The sequence below is a fragment of the Mercenaria mercenaria genome, chromosome 13 (assembly GCF_021730395.1).
Source record: "Mercenaria mercenaria strain notata chromosome 13, MADL_Memer_1, whole genome shotgun sequence".
NCBI classification, from domain to species: Eukaryota; Metazoa; Mollusca; class Bivalvia; order Venerida; family Veneridae; genus Mercenaria; species Mercenaria mercenaria.
The window spans coordinates 77,647,184-77,659,703 of record NC_069373.1 but is presented as its reverse complement, the minus strand read 5'-3'; the positions used below and the strand labels follow the sequence as shown (position 1 = coordinate 77,659,703).

Genomic DNA, 12,520 nt, shown 5'->3' with positions numbered 1-12,520 from the left:
CTTGACCTATATATCATCAAGATAAACATTCAGACCAACTTTCATACAGATCCCATGAAAAATATGGCCTCTAGAGAGGTCACAAGGTTTTTTCATTATTTGACCTACTGACCTATTTTTCTTCATGGCACGTGACCCACTTTCAAACTTGACCTAGATATCATCAAGATGAACATTCTGACCAATTTTTATGGAGATCCATTCACAAGTATGGTCTTTACAGAGGTCAAAAGGTTTTTCTATTTTTAGACCTACTGACCTAGTTTTTAACCACACATGACCCTGTTTCGAACCTGACCTAGATATCATCAAGATGAACATTCAGACCAACTTTCATACAGATCCCATGAAAAGTATGGCCTCTAGAGAGATCACAAGGTTTTTTTATTATCTGACCTACTGACCTAGTTTTTTAAGGCACGTGACCCAGTTTCAAACTTGATCTAGATATCATCAAGGTGAACATTCTGACCAATTTTCATGAAGATCCATTCAAGGGTTTGGCCTCTAGAGAGGTCACAACGTTTTTTCATTATTTGACCTACTGACCTACTTTTTGAAGGCACGTGACCCAGTTTCAAACTTGACCTAGATATCATTAAGATGAACATTCAGACCAATTTTTATGGAGATCCATTCATAAGTATGGCCTCTAGAGAGGCCACAAGGTTTTTCTATTATTTGACCTACTGACCTAGTTTTTGATGGCACGTGACCCACTTTCGAACTTGACCTAGATATCATCAAGGTGAACGTTCTGACCAATTTTCATGAAGATCTTATGAAATATATGGCCTCTAGAGAGGTCACAAGGTTTTTCTATTTTTAGACCACTGACCTAGTTTTTGATGGCACGTGACCCAGTTTCGAACTTGACCTAGATATCATCAAGGTGAACATTCTGACCAATTTTCATGAAGATCTTATGAAATATATGGCCTCTAGAGAGGTCACAAGGTTTTTCTATTTTTAGACCTACTGACCTAGTTTTTGATGGCACGTGACCCAGTTTCGAACTTGACCTAGATATCATCAAGGTGAACATTCTGACCAATTTTCATGAAGATCTTGTGAAATATATGGCCTCTAGAGAGGTCACAAGGTTTTTCTATTTTTAGACCTACTGACTTAGTTTTTGAAGGCACGTGACCCAGTTTCGAACTTGACCTAGATATCATCAAGATGAACATTCTGACCAACTTTCATAAAGATCCCACAAAAAATGTGGCCTCTAGAGTGGTCACAAGCAAAAGTTTACGGACACACGAACGACGGACGCTGCGTGATCACAAAAGCTCACCCTGTCACTATGTGACAGGTGAGCTAAAAATGTAAAGTGCAAACATCTGCCTAAACATCCATACACTGTGACCTGCATGGTGAGATTTGAACATACACTACCATACAACAATAATATGACTACTACTACTCATGATTTCAAGCTGTATCCAGGATATATACCTGTATTTATATGTATAGTATGTTCTATGTAAAATTTGGCCTCAAGAGTGTAATAAGGTTTTCTCATTATTTGACAAAGTGACTCAGGTTTTGAACTCTGGTGATCAAGTAATGAATTTGTCCAAGATTTTATTGAGGGTAACATTCTACTTAAATTTCATTAAGGCTGGGCCAAACCTCTTACCTCTAGAGTTTTAACAGTCAAATTGTTGACAACAGATGTTGACGGACAACAGACACAAGGGGATCCCATTAAGTCACCTCTTTATTGCAATACATAAGCTAAAATATGAAGTTACTTGTTTAATTATTTTATATTGTAAAGTAAGCTGTATTTGGTCTAATTTCAATATGTTCAATTTTTGCCTTTCAGTAGAGAGACGAAAGCAAATGGTGGACTTGGTGTCCTTGGTTACAGGTTGTCCCTGGTTACACATGGTTTTCTGACTGTAATCAAAAACAGCCCACTTTCTTCTAAGGAAGTCATGCATAAAAAGGTTTCAATCATAAATAAGCTCCAAATGACAAATACAAGTAAATAATAATTACTCATGACCTTTTTCAAAATCATATGTTTTTGCACATGCTTCTCACTTTAAATATTTGATCTTAAATATCTCTACAATACCAATCCAAGTAACTTAAGATTTTTTTTTGTTTTTGTTGTTTAATGCCACATCAATATCAGTGGCGACCCTCCAGCTTTTCATTGCGGAAGAAGACCTGAGGTGCTCCTCCAAGCATTATTTCGGGTATGGGAGGGCACCTGGGTAGAACCACTGACCTTCGGCAAGGATTCAACACCCCATGTTAGGCTGTGAACCCATAGTATTAAGGAGCAAGTAATCTAAAGTCAGTGACATTACCACTTTGCCGCAGAGATGCCATGGTAAGATAAATAGTATCAGTTTGCCACATCTTACTTTGAAAAATAATGCCTGAGAAACACTTTCTATCATTTCTTAAGTCATACTCCTCACTTAAAGAATAAAACACTTCATCATAATATATAAGTTTGATCTACATTGTAATAGTTTATACTTATTACATCAACTGAGAAACTTCTTACAACTTATCTGAACTACACTCAATGACCACATCCTATACTTCTGGTCAAAACTCCTGTCTAAGTAAGGGAATGTTGAGACTGTTTACGAATTCCATTCCCATGGGGATTCAAACTGGCAATCTGTGGTCAGGAGTCAGACACTGTACCCCTACCGTCCTAACTATATCTTTTCATATTATCACTGGCCAAACACCCTCATGTACCCAGACCATGAAACACAAGTATTTTCTCAAGCTTTTGTTTTACACAAGAATTAAGAAAAGTTTTAACTTTTATATATCGTAAAATCATGAATACACATCGGGGACTAACTTTCATGGATTTCCCACTAAATTAAATCCCAAAGAACAAGTAGAATTCCTATTCATTTTGTGTCCATGAATTCACATCCCCATGAAAAAGTCACGCTGGCCCAAACTACAAATTTTTGCACCCATGAAATTTACTGATTTTACAGCAGATTGTAGAATAACCTCTCCCCATAACTGATAGGCGGATAGCCAACCTGAACTAATTTTCTGTCTCTTAAATGACATCTTTGTCATTCTTAGAAGTACATATAAAATATACATATCATGGAATATTTACAAAAAAGATAAGTATACTTCCCGTAAAGGTAGGTGACTCTTAAGAATAAAACAACAACTCCCAAAAGGGGACAATATATGCCCAAAGCTCTAATTCTATAGATAGGGTCCAAAATTACTGATAAAAATATAATGTCCTCACCTTTATTTACTATAGGCTTAATGGTAGACGTGGTACCTGAAATTAGAACGTTAACGGTAAATTTCTTTAACGTCTAAGTGTTTCTCAGGTCTTATTCTTCAAAGCATGATGCAGAAGTCAGAGAAAACATAATGTCATAGATTAGTTAAGGGGCTGCTCTGCAAAGTCCTCTCAAAATTTGCTAAAGATTGTGTTTTGTAACAGTGGACATAGGTGTCTTATAGTATCTGTAAAAAGCATGCAAACTATATTCAGTAAGGAGAAGAGCATTAGGAAACGTTTCAAAGAAAATTTAAAAATCATCTTTCAACATGAATTTTTATAAACATTTCATATATCTGAAGAACAAGAATAATTATTATAGGTGAAGAACAGGAAGAAAAAGAAGTTTAGGTGAAGAACCAGAAGTACAGGACAAGAACCAGAAGTATAAGTGAAGAACCAGAAATATAGATGAAGAACCAGAAGTATAGGTGACAAACCAGAAGAATAGGCGAAGTACTAGAAGAACCAGAAATATAGGTAAAGAACCAGAAGTATAGGTGATACAAGAGCTGTCTCCATAGGATGACACATGCCCCCGATGGCACTTTGAATGAATATATAGTTATGGCCGATGTTAGAGTTTAGGACCTTTGACCAAAGGAACTGGGTCTTGCGCGCGACACGTCGTCTTACTGTGTCACACATTCATGCATAGATATTTTAAAATCCATGCATGAATGACAAAGATATAGACCGGACACGCCTATCAATGCACTATCATGAAAAATGACCTTTAACGTCTAAGTGTGACCTTGACCTTTGAGCTACGGACCTGGGTCTTGCGCACGACATGTCGTCTTACTGTGGTACACATTCATGCCAAGTTATTTGAAAATCCATCCATCGATGACAAAGATATAGACCGGACACGCCCATCAATGCACTATCCTTTAACGTCTAAGTGTGACCTTGACCTTTGAGCTACGGACCTGGGTCTTGGGCGCGACACATCGTCTTACTGTGGTACACATTCATGCCAAGTTATTTGAAAATCCATCCATCGATGACAAAGATATGGACCGGACACGCCCATCAATGCACTATCCTTTAATGTCTAAGTGTGACCTTGACCTTTGAGCTACGGACCTGGGTCTTGCGCGCGACACGTCGTCTTACTGTGGTACACATTCATGCCAAGTTATTTGAAAATCCATCCAACGATGACAAAGATATAGACCGGACACCCCTATCAATGCACTATCATGAAAAATGACCTTTAACGTCTAAGTGTGACCTTGACCTTTGAGCTACAGACCTGGGTCTTGCGCACGACATGTCGTCTTACTGTGGTACACATTCATGCCAAGTTATTTGAAAATCCATCCATCGATGACAAAGATATAGACCGGACACGCCCATCAATGCACTATCCTTTAACGTCTAAGTGTGACCTTGACCTTTCAGCTACGGACCTGGGTCTTGGGCGCGACACATCGTCTTACTGTGGTACACATTCATGCCAAGTTATTTGAAAATCCATCCATCGATGACAAAGATATGGACCGGACATGCCCATCAATGCACTATCCTTTAATGTCTAAGTGTGACCTTGACCTTTGAGCTACGGACCTGGGTCTTGCGCGCGACACGTCGTCTTACTGTGGTACACATTCATGCCAAGTTATTTGAAAATCCATCCAACGATGACAAAGATATGGACCGGACACGAAAATTGCGGACAGACTGACAGACAGACGGACGGTTCAAAAACTATATGCCTCCCTTCGGGGGCATAAATACAGAGATACAGGTGAATAACCAGAAGTATAGGTGAAGAACCAGAAGTATAGGTGAAGAACCAGAGATATAGGTGAAGAACCAGAAGTATAGGTGAAGAACCACAAGTATAGGTAAAGAACCAGAAGCTTTGGTGAAGAACCAGAAGGATAGGTGAAGAATCAAAAGTATATGTGAAAACCAGAATTATAGGTGAAGAACCAGAAATATAAGTGAAGAACCAGAAGAACAAGAAGTATAGGTGAAGAACCAGAAGTACAGGACAAGAACCAGAAGTATAAGTGAAGAACCAGAAATACAGACGAAGAACCAGAAGTATAGGTGACAAACCAGAAGAATAGGTGAAGTACTAGAAGAACAAGAAATATAGGTACAGAACCAGAAGTATAGGTGAAAAAACAGAGATATAGGTGAAGAACCAAAGTATAGGCAAAGAACCAGAAGCTTTGGTGAAGAACCAGAAGGATAGGTGAAGAATCAAAAGTATATGTGAAAACCAGAAGTATAGGTGAATGCGTGAAGAACCGGAAGTATAGGTGAAGCACCAGAAGTAAAGGCCAAGAATCATAAGAGATGTAGGTGAAGAACCAGAAGTATAGATGAAGAACCAGAAATATAGGTAAAGAGCCAGAAGTATGGGTGAAGAACCAAAGTATAGGCAAAGAACCAGAAGCTTTGGTGAAGAACCAGAAGGATAGGTGAAGAATCAAAAGTATATGTGAAAACCAGAAGTATAGGTGAATGCGTGAAGAACCGGAAGTATAGGTGAAGCACCAGAAGTAAAGGCCAAGAATCATAAGAGATGTAGGTGAAGAACCAGAAGTATAGATGAAGAACCAGAAATATAGGTAAAGAGCCAGAAGTATAGGTGAAGAACCAGAAGGATAGGTGAAGAATCAGAAGTATATGTGAAAACCGGAAGTACAGGTGAATGTGTGAAGAATCAGAAGTAAAGGTGAAGAACCTGAATAATAGGTGAAAAACATGGAGTATAGGTATAGAATCTGAAGGACCAGCAATATAGGTAAAGAACCAGGAGCAAAGGTAAAGAACCAGGAGTATAGGTGAAAAACAAGAAGAACCAGAAATATAAGAGAAGAACAAGCAGTATAGGTGAAGAACTAGAAATATGGGCAAAGAACCAGAAATATAGGTGAATAACCAGAAGTATAGTTGAAGAACCAGAAGTTTCAGAGGTGATGTCATTTGAAGAGAAGTGTGGATGCCAGATTCACTTTCACTAATCTGGAGGCTGCTGATGTCAATGCCCCTTTAAACTTCATACCAATATTACATTATAAAATTGGTATGAATTTGTGTTGTAAATTTTGGTTTGTCATTCAATATACTGTTTTATAGAGACTCATAAAAGTTTGTAGGTCTTCATGAAATGAAAACAAGAGGGCCTTGATGGCCCTAGATCGCTAACCTGAGTTCACTGCTTGTTTGAACAGTTTTGTAAGATAGTTTTATAAGGAAAATGTCTGTGAATTTATTTTGAAACAGTGCCAGTGTTTTCTGACAAGAATATTTAAGAAGTTTCTACTGAACATTGGCAGATAATGTATGTGTGATGAGGTGGGCGGGGGGAGGGGAGTGAGAAATGAAATGATGACATAGGATTCTAAGAGGCAATATCAAACAGTTTCGACTACATATATTATAAAGGGAAAAGTTACTACACACCCTGGTAGCCATGTTTTTTCACAAAACAATCTTCATTATACATATATGTAAAAGTGACCAAACCCTCTGGCGCTACGTTTTTTGACAAATCGGAATAATTTTAACAATCTTGGTAGCAGGTCATACAAAGACCATTTGCATGAAATTATTTTAAAATCGGGCCAGCAGTTTCATACACTATACACATACCAGTCTATGAAAAAGTGACCTCGCCCCCAGGAGGCCGATTTTTTTAATGAATCAGAATAATTAAAACAATATTGGTGGAAGGTTAAATAAGGACCTTTTGTGTGAAACTATTTCTAAATAAGACCTGCAGTTAGGAGATGTCATTTGAAGAATTTTCTATTTTTAGCTCTGGCAGTCCCTATGCATGAACAAGTGGAACAGTTTGAACAATCTTGGAAGAAGACCACTCAAGAAACATCCAGGCCAAGTTTCATCAACTTCCAGCACACTGTTTCAGAGGTAATGTTGACAGTTGTTTGATGAAAAGTGTGGATGGACTGACGCAGGACAGTGAGTGATCACAATAGCTCACCCTGAACATATTGTGCTCAGGTGAGCTAAGAACAGTTATAAATTACAGAAGTGATCATAATGAGGAAGTTAATGTTTGCAAACAGTAATTCAAGATTGTAAATAATGCTATGGCATATCAAGTAGCTGCATTTATAAACAACTAATACTTCTTTTTAAAAGAAAATAATATTAAAGAAATAATATATCCCAAGCTGTGTTTTGTCATTGAATAAAATCCTTATCTTATCTGGAGTTAAGCCCCATGTGGTTCTGGGACGATCTGTGTATGAAAAGAATTAGAACCACTGCCTTACCCTTGCATGATCGTAAGAGGCGACTAATAGGGTCTTAACACTTGGTTTTGCTTAACTCTGTGATTCCAGCAGGTATGCAAATTTTGATTCCATACCTCATGTTTTTATTTTGATGTATATGAGATATGAAACCAAAATTTGTAGTCCTGTTTGGCACCATATAACCTATACTGTGTTGGTGCGCCATAAAACCCAAATAAAATAAATAAATTATCTGGAGTTCAGATGCAAAGGAATTACAGAAAATCTTATCTGCCTATGTTCTATATGAACTTTAAATGATTACATTTCTAAGTTTCATTTGGCAATTTAACTCCATGTAAACTATGATCATAATAATGTGTCATAATCTGCAAACTTTTGTAACAATTATAAAGGATCAAAGGCCTGAAGGGCCTGAGAGTCGGCTAATGATTGATGTACTGGTAGTATAGTCTACCAGTTTCAGTTTGGTTTTAGTTTTTTCCCCAACTGAACAGAGATTTTGTTACAATAGATGAAATGGACATTCAATCGATGCCTAGTAAAACTTTGATTGACATTATACAAGTATTTAAACCCAATATATTTTTCTAAAATTGAAGAGTGGTTCGCAAAAATAAAAATGTTGAAAGTACAAACTACAATTTGACAGGTGACACTAAGATACTGCCCATGACTATAAATATTTTTCCAGTAAACATTTGCCTCCGGCATTACCAAAACAGGCAATTATCGGCTGGTATATATTCGCACATGATAAAATTTGAATATGAAAATTTATATATTGAAATTTTATAGCGCGGATTGCCACATACAATTTGTAACGGATGGACGAAAGAACTGTTCAGATATTTTACAGATAAGGGGCCTGGCAATAACCGTGTCACACGCTAGGTATTGTTCAATCATATTATAAGGGATGTGAATTTAAAGTATACTTACTTTTGCGTTTAAAGATATGTAAATGTTGCTGAGTGTCAATATATAGTGTCATGAATGTTTACACTGACAGGAAAATTGCGCATTCGAAACTAAGAGAAGTTACTCGGACTAGCTACCAATTTCGGAAAAGATAACCAATATTAATAAATGCAGTTCTTTTTTAGTTAAAACCATCATTTATTCTATTTCAGACCTGTTAACCCCTTCAAAACCATGTCAGTAGTCCCCAAGTCTATGTACTTTCAATTATCCGTTTTGATTCATTTCTAACTGAAAATTTTATGTTTCAATTTCTAAATATTACCTAGATTCTTTTTAGTATTACAATATTCAAAGTATGAATGACTGTCACTTCATATTTTTTACTTTCAGGTCATGCCTCAGCACTATAATATAAGTCTGATATTGATTCTATGTATGTATTATAAAATAAATTCTAGAATCATTTCTGTTACAATAATATCTATCATGTCTGTTACTTTAATGTTTGAATTTCATAACACAGCTCGATATTTACCCAAAGTATTATATCCGGATATGATTACACTTTCTTTTATACCGCCAAAATCTCCAGTTTCAACAATAAGCGGACATTTAGCAGCAATTGGCAGTATCTAACATTGAAGTTTACGGTTAAATTACCTCTTATTTAAATCTTTTCATAAAAAAGTTTGTTTCGTCAAAGCAGCCAAACATAGACGATCTACTTTCGATTTCAAAAACTACAAGAAAATACAATTTAATGTTTCGCCGATTTGTTTATTTCTCGAAAAATAAGAATTAATATCATTTTTGATATCAGTAGTAACTAAACAAACCAGTAAGAGCTTCTTCTTCCGATAATTTATCCGTTTACTGACTGCAAAATTCAACCCACGCAAAGTCGTAGAAGAATTGTTATAAACAGATCACGCGTGTTCGCCGAGAAGTGTCCAGAATGTAGTTAGGATTCATCCGCGAAGTCTCGCGGAAGAATTAATGTACTGCACATATCTTATTCGGGTCATTTAAAATGAAGCTGTCATAATTTAATTTCATCGATGTGGTAAACTCTTTGATAAGAGACATTCCAATGCTTTCAGAGGTACCCACTCAATAAAATACTAGCAGTATGTTCTGGAACTATATTTTGTCTTTCGCTGGATGTTACGCAAGCTTTGTAAGTCTGCACAATTCATAAAATGCACAGCACAATAAATTTGTTATTTGCGCAATGATTTTAAATATTATTTTTTGAAACGGACAGGGTAACAAATGGATAATTTGGCTAATAAGTTAATATGCAGTTTTTATTTGAATTTGTGAACATCATATTTGCTATTTTGTGACAAAAGGGCCTAAAATTCGTCACCATAATCATATGCGCAAATGTATTACCAAATCCCGCAGAATCGTTATGCGTGTTTATGTTTAATGAGTTACCGCGGAAGAAAATACGTCGCTTTATCCGAGTATTGCACAATTACAAGTCATAAATATGACAGATTACATCGTATATTGGTCATAGCAAATAGGACTGACATAAATGAACTTCATTCGATCAAAGAACTCTTTGATGTTAGAGACAATCCAATGGAACTACATCACTTCGCTGTGTTGTGAGGCCATTTAAGAATGAGAAATCGTGCGATAGCAAGGACTCGTCAAACGCTTGACAGCGTTTAGCCGACTCAATAATGCTTTATTACCAATACCGGTACTTTAGACTGACAATTTGCTCTACACAGCCAATACATTACAATCTTTGGTATAACAAGTGACCGAGTATTGCAATGGCAATACAGAAGTCCCATACTGGTGGAAAATTTTGTTAGTGTTTGTCCCATGTGGTTGTTGGCAACACTGTTAGTCAACTTTACTGGAATCGTATGCAGGGAAACGAGCATTTGTGGACAGACCTACCAAATCTGCACTAAAAGTGTACAGCTTTAACCTTTAGCCAGCTGGCAGCAAGTCATTCTGCCTTTGCGACTAGTATTGACCAAGATCAACCTACACATCCATGCAAGCTGATCATGGTCTGCACTGCTCGCTATTCAGTCAGTAAATTTTTAATGAACACCTCTTTGAATAGTAAGTGGTACTGCCCAAATTAAATGATGGATCAGTCCATTTTAAAACTTTAGCTGGGTAAAGGTTAAAATCTGCCACTGAGTCGAGCAGGGCCAGGGGAACATTTCTGCATAGTAATAAAAAATCCTTCAATGCAATTAAAAGTTACGTAGCAGAAAGCTTTATCCTTGTCCTTCAATGGTAACTTTGACCTCTGATTGATAGGCATGGGTCATACAAGCAACACATCATCTGGTTATGGGGAACATGTGTGCGCGTGTATATAAAAATGCTTCAAGGCATTTAGAAGCTAGGAACAAAAACTACTTTTACTTTAATTTCAATAGTGACATTGACGTTTTATGTGACCAAGCATGGGTCAATGATGTATGCAACATATTGTCTGGTCACAAGGAACATTTGCTTGTAGTGGTAAGAAAATCCTTCACTGCATTTAAAAGTTATGGAGTGGAAAAAAACTTTACTAAGATTAATAAAAGCTTTTTCTAACAGCCTTTTTTTACTCTTAGTAATTAAACCATCAAGCAGCTATGTTTTATAACAAGTCTGAATAATTTGACCAGTGTGAAAGAGTTTGAAACTCGGACCAGAAGTTTAGCTGTTTGCAGATTTTTCTACATAAGATCTTGCTGCATCACGTGTAGCCAAGTGGAACTGTTTGCATGTTAAATTTCAACAAATTCTATCCCGTATGAAGGAAAGGCACACAGACCATGTATCGGCTGAGTGGTCATTACAGCTCAATGCAGTGCTTGCACATGTAAAATAAACTTACTTGTGGCAGACATATTCCAAAGTCAGGTATCATTTACAGTGTGTTTCATCTCTTGTAACTATTCTGTCTCCACAGCCTGAAAATATAAACAAACTATTATTGGATTCTATTTAAACTGTACAAGAACTTTTTTCAAGTTTTGACGTACTTTTATCAAACTACATAATAAAACCCTTTAAGATCGTGAATATGAAAATAGTACTTTTCTATTGGTAGGACTGCGTATACAACTGAACCTGCCACTTCTCTTAAACAAACACCCGGAATTTTCCAGAACTGACCTTTTGTTTTAATTTAAACTTGTTGTTAACCCTTATCATGCTGGGAATGATTTATTCTGGTTTGCGACTAGTGTAGATCATGATCAGCCTGCACATCAGTCAGTATCTTTTTTGGTAAGCACCCCTTTTAACAGTTAATGGTACTGTTCAAACTGGAAGATGGACAAGTTCATTATAGAAATTTAGAATGGTAAGGGTTAACAGCCACCTGCTTTAAGCAGCCATAACATGTCACTCACTTGGTTGGTTCCTTAATACATGTTTGTCTGTTGACCAGTATGGTATTATCATAAAAATTACTTTATATACAACATGAACATTTATATTTTTTCTAACACTATTCAATTTCAAATTTGCCAAGTCATCATGTTACTTCCACAACTTACAACTTCATCACACAATCACATGAAATTTCTTCTTTTTCATCTCCGTAAGCACTGGTGCCCAGATTTACACTATTAAGAACCTTCCCTGTATATTTAAATTTAATGTCATTCTTAAATCCATATCAGCTTAAATAATCCTTGTACAGTTTAATGAGCAAGTGTGCACTGAAGAATATGAAATTATTAATGATTATACATAATTATGACTTTATTGAAATTTTATTGTCCATACATAGAAATCTAATATAAGTCTCTCAATTTACACCAATAGAGATACAAAGAACTTATCCTGCACTATTTATTCACAATGAGTAGGAATACGTACAAATAGTGCATGAGAAATTATTAATGAATGGCGTATCATGTCAAAGTAGACAGTAATTGTCCGTACCTCTTTATTGTTACATATTACAAGTATGACCAGTGTTATAAAGAATTAATTAACATGTCGCAATTCTGTCAAACGTAAACAAGAGGGCCATGAAGGCCCTGTATCGCTCACCTGACCTATTGACCTA

At 36.4% G+C, this 12,520-nt stretch overlaps 1 protein-coding gene across 12 annotated transcripts in view; it reads right to left on the bottom strand.

Moving 5' to 3' along the window:
• LOC123528819 (interleukin-17 receptor D-like) overlaps positions 1-12,520 on the bottom strand; it is a 56,019-nt gene that overhangs the window by 14,949 nt on the left and 28,550 nt on the right. For 5 of the 12 annotated variants that reach the window (XM_045308832.2, XM_045308831.2, XM_045308835.2 and 2 more), the window contains 2 exons: positions 11,336-11,411; positions 3,260-3,295 (listed from right to left, as the gene is read on the bottom strand). In XM_045308832.2, the coding sequence (XP_045164767.1) occupies positions 3,260-3,295; positions 11,336-11,348 (49 nt within the window). In that variant the 5' untranslated portion in view covers positions 11,349-11,411. Of the gene's footprint in view, positions 1-3,259; positions 3,296-11,335; positions 11,412-12,002; positions 12,155-12,520 lie in introns of those variants that run through there. The other 7 variants (XM_045308840.2, XM_045308839.2, XM_045308841.2 and 4 more) reach the window with 3 other exon arrangements.